This window comes from Sardina pilchardus, chromosome 17 (genome assembly GCF_963854185.1).
Source record: "Sardina pilchardus chromosome 17, fSarPil1.1, whole genome shotgun sequence".
Lineage (NCBI taxonomy): Eukaryota > Metazoa > Chordata > Actinopteri > Clupeiformes > Clupeidae > Sardina > Sardina pilchardus.
Genome location: NC_085010.1, coordinates 27,738,542 through 27,758,541, shown reverse-complemented (window position 1 = coordinate 27,758,541; position 20,000 = coordinate 27,738,542). Strand labels below are relative to the sequence as shown.

General features: G+C 46.5%; 2 protein-coding genes across 2 annotated transcripts in view; both read left to right on the top strand.

The window, feature by feature from the left end:
• Positions 1-7,940, top strand: part of LOC134061947 (solute carrier organic anion transporter family member 1C1-like) — a 22,094-nt gene extending 14,154 nt beyond the window's left edge. Inside the window, exons 9-14 of the mRNA XM_062517789.1 lie at positions 742-937; positions 1,716-1,881; positions 4,417-4,601; positions 5,401-5,465; positions 5,945-6,062; positions 6,892-7,940. Coding sequence (XP_062373773.1) covers positions 742-937; positions 1,716-1,881; positions 4,417-4,601; positions 5,401-5,465; positions 5,945-6,062; positions 6,892-7,129 — 968 coding nt within the window. The 3' untranslated portion in view covers positions 7,130-7,940. The remainder of the gene's footprint in view (positions 1-741; positions 938-1,715; positions 1,882-4,416; positions 4,602-5,400; positions 5,466-5,944; positions 6,063-6,891) is intronic.
• A 5,523-nt stretch (positions 7,941-13,463) lies between these two features.
• slco1e1 (solute carrier organic anion transporter family, member 1E1) overlaps positions 13,464-20,000 on the top strand; it is a 21,896-nt gene continuing 15,359 nt past the window's right edge. Inside the window, exons 1-4 of the mRNA XM_062517907.1 lie at positions 13,464-13,669; positions 16,623-16,726; positions 17,740-17,881; positions 18,349-18,481. Of these exons, the coding sequence (XP_062373891.1) occupies positions 16,628-16,726; positions 17,740-17,881; positions 18,349-18,481 (374 nt within the window). The 5' untranslated portion in view covers positions 13,464-13,669; positions 16,623-16,627. The remainder of the gene's footprint in view (positions 13,670-16,622; positions 16,727-17,739; positions 17,882-18,348; positions 18,482-20,000) is intronic.

The window sequence follows — 20,000 nt, the reverse complement described above, 5'->3', positions numbered from 1 at the left end:
TTGGTGACGTTGTTAATATGAGACCGGAAGGAGAGAGTGGAGTCCAGAATAGCACCCAGGATGCGCACCTCAGATGATGGGGAAATGGAGCAGCCATCCACGACCAGGGCCTGAGCAGTGGTGCAGGGGCCACCACCATGAGCTCTGTCTTGTTACTGTTGAGTTTGAGTAGGTTTGTGGTCATCCATGATTTGAGTTCCTGCAGGCAGTTGACAAGTTGTGCGGGTGGGAGATGGGAGGAGGGGTTGGTGCTGATATAAAGCTGAGTGTCATCAGCGTAGCAGTGGAAGTTGAGTCCATGTTTACGGATAATATGACCCACGCCATGGTTGACGGTGCTGGAACAAAGTTTGAGCCATTAGGGGTGATGAATTGTTTCCGGCCTGTGAGGTAGGACCGGAACCAGGACAGTGCTGTGCCACTGAGGCCGATGAGTTCAGAGAGGCGACGGAGGAGGATGGTGTGGGAAATCAAGCAAAAGGACTACATACATACTGTAATGCCACACATTTTCAGTTTGACTATCAATCTGATTGAAATACATCAAGTTTTATCTTCAAAAAATGGGGACAGGAGTAGTTTTTCTGTATTTTCCCGGGGACAGGCAACCAAAAACAGGGACTGTCCCCTGAAACCAGGGATGTGTGGTCATCCTACTGTAAGGTTCTCAGGTTGTGAATCTCTCAGACATTATGAATCAATCCCCGCTGTTCTCCTGTGCTTTCCCTCCCTCCCTGCCAGGCATGTTTAATCTACCCGCCGTGGCACTGGGCATCATCACGGGCGGCCTGATCATGAAGCGCTTCAAACTGAGCGTGCTCGGTGCGGCCCGGATCTCGCTCACCGCCTCCTTCTTCTCCTTCTGCTTGATGCTGTCACAGTACTTCATGCAGTGTGACAACTCTCTGGTTGCAGGGCTCACCATCAACTACCAGGGGTCAGTATATGTGTGTGTGTGTGTGTGTGTGTGTGTGTGTGTGTGTGTGTATATCTGCAAGTCTGTAAGTGTGTGCAAAATGTAAATCAGGTTCATATAGGCCAAGTTTAATTTTGAATTTTGTCTCTGCATTTATCCCAAACCAGCTGCCTCAAGCGTGTGTGTGTGTGTGTGTGTGTGTGTGTGTGTGTGTGTGTGTGTATGTGTCTGCTGCTGTCACATGGTCTTATTGATATGGTTATGGTTATAGTTATACTGTAGTCATGGCTCTGTTGTTGATGTGCTAACGCTAGTGTGTGTGTGTGTGTGTGTGTGTCCCAGTCATCGTGACTCTGTTGATGTGCTTACGTTAGTGTGTGTGTGTGTGTGTGTGTGTGTGTGTGTGTGTGTGTCTCTGTCCCAGTCATGGCTCTGTTGTTGTGATGCTAACACTATGTGTGTGTGTCCCAGTCATGGCTCTGTTGATGTGATGCTAACGCTAGTGTGTGTGTGTGTGTGTGTGTGTGTCTCTGTCCCAGTCATGGCTCTGTTGTTGTGATGCTAACACTAGTGTGTGTGTGTGTGTGTGTGTCCCAGTCATGGCTCTGTTGATGTGATGCTAACACTAGGGTGTGTGTCCCTGTCCCAGTCATGAGTCTGTTGATGTGATGCTAACGCTAGTGTGTGTGTGTGTCCCAGTCATGGCTCTGTTGTTGTGATGCTAACACTAGTGTGTGTATCGGTCCCAGTCATGGCTCTGTTGATGTGATGCTAACACTAGTGTGTGTGTGTGTCCCAGTCTTCCAGAGGTGTCGTATGAGCAGAGCTCTCTGCTGTCCCAGTGCAACAGCGGCTGCTCCTGCTCCATAAAGCACTGGGACCCGGTGTGTGCCCACAACGGCATCACCTACGCCAGCCCGTGCCTGGCAGGGTGCCAGACGTCCACCGGACTCGGCAAAGAGATGGTGAGTCCTCGCGCACACACACACACACACACACACACACACACACACACACACGCACAATAATAGCCTACTGTGTATTATATGCTGTGTATTTTTCAATCAATATAGTTACAAACCTGCATAGGCCCTCATAAACAAAACCAATCTCTCTCTCTCTCTCTCTCTCACTCTCTCTCTTACACACATACTTTAGGCAGACACACTTACACAAAGCCTCAAACACATGCACACACACCTCTATCAACGCCTGACAGCCTCAAGCACCCTCCAAGTGTCTCTGTTTTGTGTGTTGGTGATTAACGTTGTTCAGTCTTTGAGCATTCCCCTCAGCACCCCTCTCACCTCCCCTCAGCTTCACACACTGCCTCCATTCACACACACACACACACACACACACACACACACACACACACACACACACACACACACACACACACACACACACACACACACACTCTGCAACACAGCCTTTTATCTCCACACAGACCTGAGAGCCAACAAGGGCACGCTGTATTTCACTTCAGACACTTTAGCTGAGAGTTAAAGCGCTAAATGGAGTTAGCATCAGGCACCACTAGTATCAGGCATAGGGTGACCAGACGTCCCGGTTTTACTGGGACAGTCCCGATTCTGAGTGGCGTGTCCCGAGTCCCGACAAAAGCCTGTCGGGACGCTAATATGTCCCGATTTTCACCAACCACTATTAAAGTGTGGTTTTATTATAGCCCGATCACTACCTAAACCCATGTAGAAACTAGCATAAAGCGTCCGATGATTTGTGTGTGTATGAGCGTGTGTCAGTCAATCGCAGTCAAACTTCATCATTTTACATCATTGAAAGCAGGAAGTCCTATTCATGGGTTTCATTGAAATCCCTATTTCTCCCATCTCAAGGCAAACTGAGGGAATGATGCACGACCATTCAAAAAATGACTGGTTTTCTAAAGATACAAAACTTAATGCTAATCGGTGAAGTGTCCCTTTAAGCACCTCTAGCATCAGGGTCTGTTATCATCAGATGCTGTTAGAATCAGTCACCACTAGCATCAGGCACCACTAGCATCAGGCTCTGCTAGCATCAGGATTAGCATCAGGCTATGTTTGCATCAGGCACCACTAGCATCAGGCTCTGCTAGCATCAGGCTCCACTAGCATCAGGCACCACTAGCATCAGGCTCTGCTAGCATCAGGATTAGCATCAGGCTATGTTCGCATCAGGTCAAGCTCATCTAATATCAGGTTCTGCTAGCATTAGATGCTGATAACATCAAGCCACATTTAGCATTTAGCCTACCACACCTCCCTGCAGTTGCATTTCGGTAGGAATGTTTAAAGGCTTAAAGGGATAATCCGGAGTGAAATGCACTTTAGATCAATTTTTCGGACTATTGGGAGTACATACGTTGAGTTGACACCAAAATCATGTCATTCGGATGTATTTTGAGAAAGTTCGAGTTCACCGTTTTTAGCCAAAACTCGCTAGCCTGGAAGTGACCGGGGCAGGTCCTTTCGCCACTACAAAACGCTATTTTTATACCTCTTCTACTGTTCCAAACAACACTACAGTTACGTGGTAGTGAGTAGAGGGTTCCTAAAGCCAAACCGAAGTATCCTCACGTCTTTATGTGGTCGGATAGAGAGTCCAGAATGAATTTAATCGAGTCAGTACCTTTCCCGGAAATGTTAGTAAAGTGTTGTTGAAGCGTTGCGCAGCTGCCGCAGCGACATTTCCGGAAGGTACTGACTCGATTAAATTCATTCTGGACTCTCTATCCGACCACATAAAGACGTGGGGATACTTCGGTTTGGCTTTAGGGACCCTCTACTCACTACCACGTAAGTGTAGTGTTGTTTGGAACAGTAGAAGAGGTATAAAAATAGCGTTTTGTAGTGGCGAAAGGACCTGCCCCGGTCACTTACAGGCTAACGAGTTTTGGCTAAAAACGGTGAACTCGAACTTTCTCAAAATACATCCGAATGACATGGATTTTGGTGTCAACTCAACGTATGTACTCCCAATAGTCCGAAAAATTGATCTAAAGTGCATTTCACTCCGGATTATCCCTTTAAGGAAGAAACAAAATCACACTGCATCACACATACACATTGACTCGTGAGATCATGTTGTGATCTACAGTAAGTCACTTTGTGTTTTAGAGTTATAAGACACAGTGTCTCATCCATGGTTGTTACTCTCCTCTAGATCTACAGTAAGTCACTTTGTGTTTTAGAGTTATAAGACAGTGTCTCATCCATGGTTGTTACTCTCCTCTAGATCTACAGTAAGTCACTTTGTGTTTTAGAGTTATAAGACACAGTGTCTCATCCATGGTTGTTACTCTCCTCTAGATCTACAGTAAGTCACTTTGTGTTTTAGAGTTATAAGACACAGTGTCTCATCCATGGTTGTTACTCTCCTCTAGATCTACAGTAAGTCACTTTGTGCTTTAGAGTTATAAGACACAGTCTCATCCATGGTTGTGTTTTAGAGTTATAAGACACAGTGTCTCATCCATGGTTGTTACTCTCCTCTAGATCTTCCATAACTGCTCGTGTGTGTCCGAGGTGCCAACGCCGCCTGCCAACGTGTCGGTCAGCCTGGGCCAGTGCCCGCGCAAGGACGACTGCGCCAACATGTTCATGTGGTACATGGGCGTGTCTGTGGTGGGGGCCTTTGTGTCCGCCTGTGGGGCCTCACCTGGCTACATTGTCCTGCTCAGGTAAGGGTGTGTGTGTGTGTGTGTGTGTGTGTGTGTGTGTGTGTGTGTGTGTGTGTGTGTGTGTGTGTGTGTACAACTATAAAATTAATTCTCTTTCATTCATACATTTATACCAAATGTGTTATACTGTACATTCATAGATTTCATAATAGCAATGATAATAGCATGGTTGATTGGGTATGCCTCCATCTTGCATCATGTCAATAATGGTCATACGTGTGGTTCATTTTTATCACACAATGGCTTGTCACACTAGACTGGGTCAACCCTACCTGACCTGCCGGCAAATTTGGATTTCGCCTGGCAGCTCAGGCTGGAAACCTGCACATCTATCTCCCCTGCTTCCTGTCCACAACCTTTGGGTCCAATCACAAGCTAGTTTATCCAAAAGACGCACCCGGATCGTTGGTCTGATTGGTTGAAGGACTATCCAAGCATGCGTAGAGTCTTTTGAGCTATGTCCATCGATCACGCCTCTTGTGCAGTAGAAATAAAGTGCAGCCTACCCAGACTAAGTTCAATCTCAAAAGGTTGAGCTGAGTATGGTGATAGCCAGACTAGGGTTATATATTATTGTGTGTGTGTGTGTGTGTGTGTGTGTGTGTGTGTGTGTGTGTGTGTGTGTGTGTGTGTGTGTGTGTGTGTGTTGTGTGTGTGTGTGTGTGTGTGTGTGTGTGTGTGTGTGTGTGTGTGTGTGTGTGTGTGTGTGTGTGTGTGCGCGTGTGTGCGTGTGCTTGTGTGTGTGTGGGTTATACATTATTGTCTAATCATTTTGATTGAATATGACTCTGTGTTCCAGATCCATAGCTCCTGATCTGAAGGCACTAGCTCTGGGGATGCAGACTCTCATAGTCAGGACCCTCGGTAAGGGCTGCTTACACACACACACACACACACACACAGACAGACAACAGACAGCCAGACAGCCAGCCAGTCAGCACCTGTGACGCTGAGCACCTGTGAGACTGTGCACCTGTGAGACTGTGAGACTGTGCACCTGTGAGACTGTGAGACTGTGCACCTGTGATGCTGTGCGCCTGTGCACCTGTGATGCTGTGCACCTGTGATGCTGTGCACCTGTGATGCTGTGCACCTGTGATGCTGTGCGCCTGTGATGCTGTGCGCCTGTGAGACTGTGCACCTGTGATGCTGTGCACCTGTGATGCTGTGCGCCTGTGATGCTGTGCGCCTGTGAGACTGTGCACCTGTGATGCTGTGCGCCTGTGACGCTGAGCACCTGTGAGACTGTGCACCTGAGCACCTGTGACGCTGAGCACCTGTGATGCTGAGCACCTGTGAGACTGATGCTGTGCGGCTGAGCACCTGTGTTGTGTGCTCTGCAGGGGGGATCCCTCCGCCGATCTACTTTGGGGCGCTGATCGACCAGACGTGTCTGAAGTGGGGCGTCAAGAGGTGCGGCGGGCAGGGAGCCTGCAGGATCTACGACACCGACGCCTTCAGGTGACATGCCGCCGCAGCACCCACGGGATCCACTGTTCTACGTTCTCTTGCCCTCTCTGTGTTCTATGTTCTCCAACCCTCTCTGTGTTCTACGTTCTCTAACCCTCTCTGTGTTCTAGGTTCTCTAACCCTCTGTGTGTTCTACGTTCTCTTGCCCTCTCTGTGTTCTACGTTCTCTAACCCTCTGTGTTCTACGTTCTCTAACCCTCTCTGTGTTCTACGTTCTCTAACCCTCTGTGTTCTACGTTCTCTAACCCTCTCTGTGTTCTATGTTCTCTTGCTGTCTCTGTGTTCTACGTTCTCTAACCCTCTCTGTGTTCTATGTTCTCTAACCCTAAGTTCTGTGACAGCTTAAAAGGCACAAATGTTGTCTCTTTTACGTCATATTACATTAAGCAACACTTGTCACCTACACTATCAATTGGCCAACTCTCCCTCTGTAGCTTGTGCCTCCTCCACTCTGTAACATGTTCCCCCCCTCTCTCTCTCTCTCTCTCTCTCTCTCTCTCTCTCTCTCTCTCTCTATCTCTCTCTCCTCACTGTTTTGCCTCCTCCACTCTGTAAAACGCTCCCTCTCTCTCTCTTTCCCTCTCTCTCTCTCTTTCTCTCTATCTCTCTCTCTCTCTCTCTCTCTCTATCTCTCTCTCTCCTCACTGTTTTGCCTCCTCCACTCTGTAACACGCTCCCTCTCTCTCTCTCTCTCTCTCTCTCTCTCTCTCCCTCTCTCTCTCTACCTCTCTCTCTTCTCACTGTTTTGCCTCCTCCACACTGTAACACGTTCCCCCTCTCTCTCTCTCTCTCTCTCCCCTTGCTCTGTGGCGCCCCCTAGGTCTCGTTTCCTGGGGCTGATCTACGGGCTGTATGCCCTGTCCTACTTGCTGTGGGCCGTGCTGTACCGCACGCTGGTGAAGAGGCACCGCAAGCTGGCACAGAGGGCCCTGGCCAACGGGCAAGCCGCCGGGCAGGCCAACGGGCAGGATGCCAACGGGCAGGATGCCAGCGGGCAGGGCGCCAACGGCGACGGCGGGCAGAGCAAAGAGGAGCTGAAGAGTGAGACCTCCATCTGAGACGCTCCGGCGAAAGACTGGTGCTTAAAGGTGTAGCGTGGCGTGTACATTGGTTGTTATCAAAAACAAAGCTGTTGACATGAGGAGCCTCCATCTGAGGGGCTCAGGGGAAGGACTGGTACTTATTAAAGGAGTAGCGTGTACGTTTTATGTTCTCAAAAACAAAGCTGTTGGCGAGTGGACCATGAGAGGGACACTTTCCTGCATCATGTTTGTCAACTATGCATTTCTGACAGAAATCTCTATTGCATCACACTGCCAAGTTGGCCAATCAGAGCATGGCTGGCCAATCAGCAGTGCTGGTTCATTTCCATGGTTACATACCTTTGCTGTTGCTGTTGCTGTTCCTGCAAAGTCAGTGTTTCAACCAGAAGTGGACATCCCAGCTTCAAAGTAAAAGTCCTACCACATATTGGTTCTACCAGTGCACTTAACCCAAGTGATATAACCGTTTTATGCTAATTAGGATCAGCTGATTTAACCCATGTGCTTAAGGATGTCTAAGTTTAAAAAAAAACGTGTAACTAATCGCCTCTCAGCCAGCCTTACGGCCCTGAGAGAATTTGCCCCTAAATGAATAGCTGGAACTGATAGCTGGGTATCCATTTTAAAAGTGCGCTCATTTGACTCAATTGTGCGCTTGTTTTACGACATGAAAAGAGCACCATTAAGTAAAGTTTAGTCAAACAAGAGCGATTTAGAAAAACATGTGCACGATTTACTGAAATGAGCACACAATCCAAATGAGAGCACAGTTTAGTGAGAATTCAATTTTGTGAAATGTGTGCATGCTTTTGTAAAAAATGAGTTTAGTAAAATCAGCAGAAAGTTGATGAATGATGAGCCACTGAAATGATTTTGGAAACATTATTTTAAGGTACAAAAAAACTCTTTAGTGTTGCTTTAAGTGAGCATTTTTTTTTTATCAGGCTTCTAGGTACAAATTGATATTTCAGACTAGGAAGAGAGTGGTATTTAGAGGGTTTTGAAACAAAATTATTTGATTAACGTATACTGTGTGTTGAGATGAGATGGTTGTTAGAGGGTGTTGCATCTGAACTCTTCATGTCCTTTTATTGAAATGTCATGAGTGCTAATAGAACCTTTGAATCAGCTGAATGGAATGCCAACTTATATGTGAGAGGACTTTTACTAGCTGAAGCCGTGGTGTCCACCTTTCTGTGTGTGTGTGTGTGTGTGTGTGTGTGTGTGTGTGTGCGCGTGTGCATGTGGGTGTGATTCTCTGAAAGCTGAATGCTGCTGTGAAGGTGTTGGCAGAGTTAAAATGTCATGTTTGTAATTTTGTAAATGACCACTGTTTTATACAACAGAAATGAATTGGAAATGTAATGTGGAAATGTGTTCAATACTGATGTGTATACTATACTGTGATTCCTCTGTTCTATGATTGCATTACTAATATATTTTTCTATCATCCATAACAACATTGGTAGCATAGTTTTTACTCACTGATTTTTTAAGATATATAAAACAGATGTTTATGATTGAGATGAGATGAGATGCTGAAGCTGGAAAGTGTAATGATAGCAACTCACCACGTGGAGGAGCTGTTCTCAAGCACATTGCCTCCCCAACCAATGCTGTGGGTGTTGTGTGAAACTATGGGACAACACTTTGAATGCATTTGAACATTGAGTGATTTCGTCCGATCCTGAATGAGAATGTGAAAAACTTGTGAATAAAAGAAATTAAGAAACAACTTTCGCAACAACTTGTAGTTTCTGCTGAACATATTTAATAATAATAATAATTTTAATGATCTAACTCTCACCTCAGTAAAGCAAAATTAAGCACCACATTCCCTTCCACACAGTGAGGGTGAACAATAACAAAGGACTTCATGAATGACTTTATGCCTACAAACAATATGTCTTTTTTACAGTGCATGAAAATGCACTGTACTGTTCTTCCTATAGGCTTCTTATTATGACAAATCACGCTGACCCATACATTACCCAGCCTAGTTTGTAGCCTTGCACGTGCACAAACCATTGAGAATAATGTAATAATAACTAGCTGGAGATATATTTGATGGAGATACAGTATATTTTCAATCCTATTCACCTGTAATGCATTAACAATGAAGGTGTATGTTAATAAACAGCAAGCTGTTTAAGCTAGTTTTGCCCTTGCCTTGCTCAACTCGCTGAAATACCTCAGTATCACCTGCCTTAAACTGAAAGAATGTTCACTGAGCAATGAAAAGGCAATGCAATGTCATAGTATATTGAACTACCACTACAGCTTGATGGTGCAACAATACTTTTAGATATTCAAGTTCCAATGAACAATTGTAGGCATTCTTTGTTTTTGGTTTAAGTGTTTAACTTGTTTGTTGGCTTTTGTCTTTCAGGCTTGTTCCAGACCAGACCAGACCAGACCAATTTGGTGGCTGGGTGCCTGTCTGTCTGCACAACACACTGACAACATCACCTACTAATATACATACAGTACATGCAAACATATCTGAGACCATATCTGAGCACATACCTATCTGAACATACAGTATAGCACATACTGAGAGATTTGATACTGAAACATTTGATACTGAGAACTGAGACATTTGATACTCAGAACTGAGAGATTTGATACTGAAAGATGTGATACTCAGAACTGAGAGATTTGATACTGAGAGCAGAGAGATTTATATAGAGAACTGAGAGATTTGATACTGAGAGATTTGATACTGAGAACGATACTGAGATTTATACTGAGAACGATACTGAGATTTGATACTGGGAATTTTTATATGTCATATTGTCTTTTTAACTAATACAATGTTTTATGCTGCAGGCCTATTGTATCTATGCAATGGTAATTCCTTCCCTGGAATTACATTTTCTAGTTATTATTATTATCATTATTGTTATTGAAACAAATGATCAACCCCCCTGAGCTGAGGCAGAGTTTTGTCCTTTGTGTGTTCTGGGTAAGAATGTGGAAGTTATTAGCTTCTAATCCTTACACTGCCTGCGTAGTGCAAAGCTGCTTCAGTTGTGCACCGCCGACTCCAGAACACCCCAAATCTGCCCTTTGTTCACACTCAGAGTTTAACCTACTTGTAGCAGTTCAATACATGCTTTCTAAAGCTACTTTGCATACAGTAGCTACAGTACTACTGCCCATATGGCTGATTTCCCTTGAGTAAAGTTATCTATCTATCTATTTATCTGTCTGTCTGTCTGTCTGTCTATCTATCTATCGCACATTTCCCTTCCTCCTCTTCCTCCTCCTCTTCCTCCTGCACCTATGCAAAGCAACGTAAAGTTCAATACACATATAGTACATAGTCAGTATCAGAATCCAGTGTATGATTCTTACATAGTTCGTGATTTGCTCGGGAGTTTAACATATAGGGGTATGTATACTTCTGGCCCTTGCATTTTAAGGAAGAATTTTATTCACAATACATTTATTTAAGAATTTAGACATTTATTTAAGAATTTGTTTACAATACATTATTCATTCACAATGAAAATTTGTGTCCGTAAAGGTTGGATTTTTCCTAATTTTATTTAAGGCATTAACATCGATTTCCAAAAGATGAGTTTTTACTCCTGTTTTTAGACAACTTTAACATGTGTATTATGTACAGTGTGTGTAAACTTATGAGTACAACTGTAGGGGCACACTGTGTGTGTGTGTGTGTGTGTGTGTGTGTGTGTGTGTGTGTGTGTGTGTGTGTGTGTGTGTGTGTGTGTGTGTGTGTGTAGAATGTGCACTTGTGGGAGCTGAAACAGTGAGAGCACCAGAACAATAGGACTCAGTGTTCCCTGGGTCAGTTTGGTAACCAGCTACAGAGGCAGAGGTGGACACAGAGCGAACAGAAACACACACACACACACACACACACACACACACACACACACACTCACACACACCAGCTACGGAAGCAGAGGTGCAGGCAGAGCAGACAGAAGCACAAACTCAGAGTGTGAAGGGCAGGAGGTGTGTATGTGCAGTCTCTCTCTCTCTCTCTCTCTCTCTCTCTGTGTGTGTGTGTGTGTGTGTGTGTGTGTGTGTGTGTGTGTCACATACCAGCTGATCACTATTTAGTCACACTTTGAAGGGCTCTTCTTGACCATCTGGGCCATTATACTCTATTCTGCACACAAATGCATTCAACATCAATTACACACACACACACACACACACACACACACACACACACAGCAGTGACAGCATTCAACATCAATCATGTATTTAGACCATCATTCTTTTCTTCAGACTTGATACTGCAAAGAACTTGGCAAATGCTTCCCATTGCAATGTGACCCAGAAGGGTTAGATCAGGGAGAATATACACGCACACACACACACACACACACACGCACACACGCACACACGCACACACGCACACACGCACACACGCACACACAGACACACACACACACACACACACACACACACACTCTCTCTCTCTCTCTCTTAGTTGTCCATAAATGTATACTGTAACTGTTATATTACTATGCTAACATTTTGTATTGTCCATGTGTATGTACCAATCCTCAATACATTCATGTGCATCTTTCTCTTTAGTATATTTTATATTCTGTTCTTTTTTCAGTCATTTTTTCAGTTGATTTGTTGATTTGCTTTTTATCATCCTGTTTATATTGTAGTGTACGTTGTGTGTGGTGTCTTAAGCTGCTGGGACCTTGAATTTCCCCTCGTGGATCAATAAAGTATCTATCTATCTATCTATCTATCCATCATACAAAACCCATATGGAAAGTGTCTGTCTCCTGGTCCCTGTCGACTATCCCTCTTGTCTTGCTACACACACACACACACACACACACACACACACACACACACACTCAGAGCCCTCCTCTGAAAGGGGTTTGTCTCAGCACTGGCCTCCTTCTCTGGGTCGGCATGCGGCTGGAATAGAAATGTGTTGCAGCCTTTTGTGTGTGTGTGTGTGTTTGTGTCTGTGTGTCATTGCCTTTTGTGTTAGTGTGTGTGTATCAGCCTTTTGTTTACCCTCTAATTCTCAGCAGAACAGATAGGGTGAGTATACTGCAGCCTTCATATCCTAGATAGGACAGATAGGGTGAGTATACAGTACTGCAGCCAGATAGGGTGAGTATACTACAGCCTTCATATCCTAGATAGGACAGATAGGGTGAGTATACTGCAGCCTCCATATCCTAGATAGGACAGATAGGGTGAGTATACTGCAGCCTCCATATCCTAGATAGGACAGATAGGGTGAGTATACTGCAGCCTTCATCTCCTAAATGTTTGCTTGGATCAATCTAACGCACTCTATCGAGTGGTCCCTCAACGCTGTGTGTGTGTGTGTGTGTGTGTGTGTCTAACGCACTAACGCAATCTAACGTACTTTATTGAGTGGTCCCTCAACGCCATGTGCTCTCACTGAACATCACAATCCTCAGTACGGGAGAGGGGCATTGTGGGATACCTCCTCCTCCATGCCAGACACTGGGCATCCTGGCATCGCTCTCACCAGGGCATTCCAATCGCCCCCTGTGCCCAGACCTGCTAATGAGTAAAGGAGGATTCACTGTGGGTGTGTGTGTGTGTGTGTGTGTGTGTGTGTGTGTGTGTGTGTGTGTGTGTGTTTGTCTATCTGTGTTTGTGTGTGTGGTGTCTGTCTCTTTTTCTCTCTGTGAATGTGTCTGTGTGTCTCTCTCTCTCTGTCTTTGTGTGTGTGTGTGTGTGTGTGTGTGTGTGTGTGTGTGTGTGTGTGTGTGTGTGTGTGTGTGTCTTCTCTGTCTATCAGTGCTGAATGAATGAAACTATGGGGGAGCCCAGTGAGGGAGGGGAGAAATTAGAGAAGGAGGGAGAGAGAGAGAGAGAGAGAGAGAGAGAAAGAAAAAGATACAGAGGGAGGGGGAGTGGGAGAGAGAGAGGAGAGAGTTAGAAAGGAGGGAGAGAGAGAGAGAGAGGGAGGGGAGTGGGAGAGAGATAGAGAGAAAAAAGTTGGAGAGAGAGAAAGAGAGAGAGTAAAGGAGGGAGGGAGTTATTAAAGGGGTGAGCAGGCGATGGGATTAGTGAGTAGAATGCGCTGGAAGCAGCCAGGGCTCTGAGCTCCACAGGCTCCACACATGAGAAGCCGCCGCTCAGGCAGCCCCGGCTCCACAGGCTCCACAGGCCCTCAGCTCAGCACAACGCAACGCACCGCACCACGCCGCACTGACTCCTCCCTCTCCACCTCTCACTCCCTAATTCTATCCCTCACTCTATCCCGCCACACCTCTCTCTCTCTCCCTCTCTCTCTCCCTCCCTCTCTCCCCCTCCCCCTCCCTCTCTCTCTCCCTCCCTCTCTCTCTCTCTCTCTGCCTACTCTGTTTCTGTCCCATGACGGCGCTAGCTCCATCCTACCCCAGACATGGAGGGGCCCCTGTTGAACTGACGCCTGCTGCCTGCCACAGCGCCACCTCTGGAGAGTTCGACCGGGAGGGACGGACTCGGGACAGCTAGCCAGTGACCCGGCACGGACCCCGACGGACCCCGACGGAACCTGACGGATCTGACGCGGCGGCGGTGCCGGTAAGGTTGGGATTCGATGCCGTTGGGGTTTCGAGGTCGATGCGCATTCCTTTCTGACAGGCGGTGTAGCAGTCTGTTGATCCCCAGAGAAAGAGCCCTGTGTGTGTGTGTGTGTGTGTGTGTGTGTGTCTGAGAGTGAGTGGGGATGAAGCAACAGGACAGAACTCCAGAGACTCAGGACAGGACAGAGTCTGACAGCCAACAAGGGACACGGCAGGTTCAGATTTAAATTCAAGTAACTGAAATTGGTGTGTGTGTGTGTGTGTGTGTGTGTGTGTGTGTGTGTGTGTGTGTGTGTGTGTGTGTGTGTGTGTGTGAAGGGACAAGTTTGGGTTGCATCACAGTATACTTGACTAAGTCAGCATGCAACAGGTAGCAATTGCTAGTTGTGTTTGCTCTGCTTATCTGCTTTCTGTGTAACTGACTCTAAGCAGATGGGTTGACCTTACTGTACTTTAACTGACCCTAGGTAGATGGGTTGACCTTACTGTACTGTGACTGACCCTAGGCAGATGGGTTGACCTTACTGTACTTTAACTGACCCTAGGCAGATGGGTTGACCTTACTGTACTTTAACTGACCCTAGGCAGATGGGTTGACCTTACTGTACTTTAACTGACCCTATAGGCACATGGGTTGGGCCCTTGAGTCGTGGATCTGTCTGAGGTTTCTTCCTATATGTATCTCCAATTCTAGAGAGTTTTTCCTTGCCCCTGTTACTCATGGGCTCTCTTTGAATGTTTAACACTCTGTAAAGCGCCATGAGACATGTGTAATGCTTTGGCGCTCTATAAGTGAAATTAAATTGAAATTGCTTATAATGACGATACAGTAGTTCCATATCTCCTTCCACATTCCCTATATCCCCCTTCCAACAGATATCGCTTTAGAAGTGATGCAGGGAGAGCCAGACTAAATACTCACTCCTAATCATCCAGACCTTAAAGGGGAAATACTCACTCCTAATCATCCAGACCTTAAAGGGGAAATACTCACTCCTAATCATCCAGACCTTAAAAGTGAAATGCAGCCATTTTTCACATAGATTTCTGTTTCTTACTAAATAAAACAAATGAATGAACAAATACTTAGCTTGAGTTGCTGCAGCCAACAGCTAGAGCTACCAAGCAGCTACTGTGCTACTGTACACTATGGGGGCATGTTCATGATGCTACACTCTGGGGGCATGTTCATGATGCTACACTATAGGGGCATGTTAATGATGCTACACTCTGGGGGCATGTTCATGATGCTACACTCTGGGGGCATGATCATGATGCTACACTATAGGGGCATGTTCATGATGCTACACTATAGGGGCATGTTCATGATGCTACACTATAGGGGCATGTTAATGATGCTACACTCTGGGGGCATGTTCATGATGCTACACTCTGGGGGCATGATCATGATGCTACACTATAGGGGCATGTTCATGATGCTACACTATAGGGGCATGTTCATGATGCTACACTATAGGGGCATGTTCATGATGCTACACTATAGGGGCATGTTAATGATGCTACACTCTGGGGGCATGTTCATGATGCTACACTCTGGGGGCATGATCATGATGCTACACTATAGGGGCATGTTCATGATGCTACACTATAGGGGCATGTTCATGATGCTACACTATTGGGGCATGTTTACTACAGTGCTACACTCTGGGGGCATGTTCATGAGGCTACAGTGCTACACTCTGGGGGCATGTTCATGATGCTACAGTGCTACAGTCTGGGGGCATGTTCATGATGCTACACTCTGGGGGCATGTTCATGATGCTACACTATGGGGGCATGTTCATGATGCTACACTCTGGGGGCATGTTCATGATGCTACAGTGCTACTGGGGGCATGTTCATGAGGCTACACTCTGGGGGCATGTTCATGATGCTACAGTGCTACTGGGGGCATGTTCATGAGGCTACACTCTGGGGGCATTTTCATGATGCTACACTCTGGGGGCATGTTCATGATGCTACAGTGCTACACTCTGGGGGCATGTTCATGAGGCTACACTCTGGGGGCATGTTCATGATGCTACAGTGCTACTGGGGGCATGTTCATGATGCTACAGTGCTACACTCTGGAGGCATGTTCATGAGGCTACACTCTGGGGGGATGTTCACTACAGTGCTACACTCTGGGGGCATGTTCATGATGCTACAGTGCTACACTCTGGGGGCATGTTCATGAGGCTACACTCTGGGGGCATGTTCATGATGCTACAGTGCTACTGGGGGCATGTTCATGAGGCTACACTCTGGGGGCATTTTCATGATGCTACACTCTGGGGGCATGTTCATGATGCTACAGTGCTACACTCTGGGGGCATGTTCATGAGGCTACACTCTGGGGGCATGTTCATGAGGCTACACTCTGGGGGGATGTTCACTACAGTGCTACACTCTGGGGGCATGTTCATGATGCTACAGTGCTACACTCTGGAGGCATGTTCATGAGGCTACAGTGCTACACTCTGGGGGCATGTTCATGAGGCTAAACTCTGGGGGCATGTTCATGAGCCCCCATATTCATGCCCCCAGAGTGTAGCACAGCAGCTGCTTCAAGATGCAATTCTGTGGTGCTGCCCTTCTTTTCTCTGCATATATTTCACTTGATTTGTATTGAAACTCGGCCTAGAAGTGTTTCACAGGCAGGAAAAGCACGTGTGTGCTGAGATGTCTAACATCATGACACATATAGCATTGATTGTAGAAAAGTACAAAGTTAACAGAAGACGATTCTGATAATCCTCTGTAAGATTAGAGCTTGGTGCCGTCTGGAACCTTTTCTGGAGGAGCCGACCCAAATTTCTCCAGAATCAGGAAGAAGGCGCCGTGTTTGTTGCTCACGTTAGAGTGCAGAGCCTCGCACAGCTGTCCTGCGAGTAGGTGAGAGTTGAAAGGTCAAAGTTCACAGCTGTATGACCCCACTGACCCCTTCCCAGGAGAGATGAGCGTGGCGGCGGATGAGGACCGGCTGACCAGCCGAGACGTCCTCTACGTGGCCGACAAGAAGAGCCGCACGGAACCCTGCTGCTCCACGCTAAAGGTCAGAGGTCACACACGCACACACACACACACACACACACACACACACACACAAGAAGACCCCAACTGACCCCTGCTGCTCCATGCTAAAGGTCAGAGGTCACACACACACACACACAAGAAGACCCCAACTGACCCCTGCTGCTCCACGCTCAAGGTCACACACACTCACACACACACACACACACACACACACGCACACACACACACACACACACACACACACACACACACACACACACACACACACACACACACACAAGAAGACCCCAACTGAACCCTGGTTTACTAACTGGTTGGATGATGGAATACTTGGCAGGACTTTTACTTTCCGAACCCGGGATGTCCGTCTCTGCTCTTGGAGATAAGAATGGAATGTTTTGGGGAGTGTTGCGTTCCTAACTAAAGAGTCATTCGCGCAACTGAGCGTGTTTTCAATGGACACCTGCTCGAAATAAACAGGCAGTGCAACGCCACCTGACCACCATCACAAGGAACTTAACGTCTTATCCTAAGAACTGCTGAAATGACAAAAGAAGTGAATTTATGATTGACTAATGTTATCACATCATGAATGTTTTTGGTTTGTATTGTGCTTCCTGGTAGTATGGAGTAAAGTAGGATTGGAAACTGCACCAAGTAAAAGCATGTTTATTTGAAACTGAATGGACCGTGGGGGATGTCAAGTTTAGCTGTAGATGACCTTATTTGCCATCTACTCTGAAGTGGGTTAGACCAGTTAGCCTAGCTTAGCATCATTCACTGCCATGGAAGTGTGTCAGACCAGGTAGCCTAGCTTAGCGTGATTCACTGGAAGTGGGTTAGACAGGTTAGCTATGCTAAGATAGGCTAGCGGTGTCAAACAACAGCTTATTTTATTCACTCTTTCAGATCATTCTACATGTAGTTCTCCTCATTCATTTGGATTGTCACCTTATTTTCTCCTGCTCTTGTCTGTTTGGTTTCATTTGTATTTTCAACTGTCTCCTGTTCTTTGGCTTGGTTTGTGCTCAGATGTTCATCGTAGCGCTGTCCTTCGCCTACTTCTCCAAAGCACTGTCGGGCACCTACATGAAGAGTGCCATCACCCAGATCGAGAGACGCTTCGACCTCTCCAGCTCCCTCATCGGACTCATCGATGGAAGCTTCGAGATGGGTATGATACAGAACTTACGTGTTGGTTATCAGAGATGGGTATGACAGAATTTATGTGTTGTTTGTCAGGGATGAGACAGCCTAGAGCTAAGAAACTGAATATGGGCTTATAGAATTTTAGTCTTGCTTGCTTGATTGATTGTTTGAAAGAAAGCACAGTGATAACTGAACATGGTCTATGACAATGTGTAACTGAGCATGTTGGTTTATAATTCTACTTGATTCTACTTTGTGTCTTTTAGCCTACTGTATTTCTTTTGATTCTATTTTATGTTCTTTTACTTTTCAAAATCGTCTGACTATATGAATTACTCAAGTCTTTGAGATGAGCTACAGTATATAAACAAACATGCCTTGCATTGCCTTGCCTTGCTTTGCTTTGACTTGCGTTTTTGTTGCCTTCCCTTGCTTTGTGTTGTGTTGCCTTCCCTTGCCTTGCCTTGCCTTGCCTTGCCTTGCCTTGTCTAGGTAATCTGCTCTTCCTGGCGTTTGTGAGCCACTTCGGGGCGAAAATGCATCGGCCTCGCCTGATCGGGATTGGCTGCTTCCTGATGGCCGTGGGCTCACTGCTGACCGGCCTGCCACACTTCTTCATGGGACGGTGCGTTACGTATGGGACATGCTGTGATGTATGGGTGCGTTACGTATGGGACATGCTGTCTGCCTACACTGATATGTGATGTATGGGACATGCTGTCTGCCTACACTGTGATGTATGGGACATGCTGTCTGCCTACACTGATATGTATGGGACATGCTGTCTGCCTACACTGTGATGTATGGGACATGCTGTCTGCCTACACTGTGATGTATGGGACGGTGCGTTACGTATGGGACATGCTGTCTGCCTACACTGTGATGTATGGGACATGCTGTCTGCCTACACTGTGATGTATGGGACATGCTGTCTGCCTACACTGTGATGTATGGGACGGTGCGTTACGTATGGGACATGCTGTCTGCCTACACTGATATGTATGGGACATGCTGTCTGCCTACACTGATATGTATGGGACATGCTGTCTGCCTACACTGTGATGTATGGGACATGCTGTCTGCCTACACTGATATGTATGGGACATGCTGTCTGCCTACACTGATATGTATGGGACATGCTGTCTGCCTACACTGATATGTATGGGACATGCTGTCTGCCTACACTGATATGTATGGGACATGCTGTCTGCCTACACTGATATGTATGGGTGCGTTACGTATGGGACATGCTGTCTGCCTACACTGTGATGTATGGGACGCTGCGTTACGTATGGGACATGCTGTCTGCCTACACTGATATGTATGGGACATGCTGTCTGCCTACACTGATATGTATGGGTGCGTTACGTATGGGACATGCTGTCTGCCTACACTGTGATGTATGGGACGCTGCGTTACGTATGGGACATGCTGTCTGCCTACACTGATATGTATGGGACATGCTGTCTGCCTACACTGATATGTATGGGTGCGTTACGTATGGGACATGCTGTCTGCCTACACTGTGATGTATGGGACATGCTGTCTGCCTACACTGTGATGTATGGGACATGCTGTCTGCCTACACTGATATGTATGGGACATGCTGTCTGCCTACACTGATATGTATGGGACATGCTGTCTGCCTACACTGATATGTATGGGACATGCTGTCTGCCTACACTGTGATGTATGGGACGCTGCGTTACGTATGGGACATGCTGTCTGCCTACACTGATATGTATGGGACATGCTGTCTGCCTACACTGATATGTATGGGACGGTGCGTTACGTATGGGACATGCTGTCTGCCTACACTGATATGTATGTGACGGTGCGTTACGTATGGGACATGCTGTCTGCCTACACTGTGATGTATGGGACGGTGCGTTACGTATGGGACATGCTGTCTGCCTACACTGATATGTATGGGACATGCTGTCTGCCTACACTGTGATGTATGGGACGGTGCGTTACGTATGGGACATGCTGTCTGCCTACACTGATATGTATGGGACATGCTGTCTGCCTACACTGTGATGTATGGGACGGTGCGTTACGTATGGGACATGCTGTCTGCCTACACTGATATGTATGGGACATGCTGTCTGCCTACACTGTGATGTATGGGACATGCTGTCTGC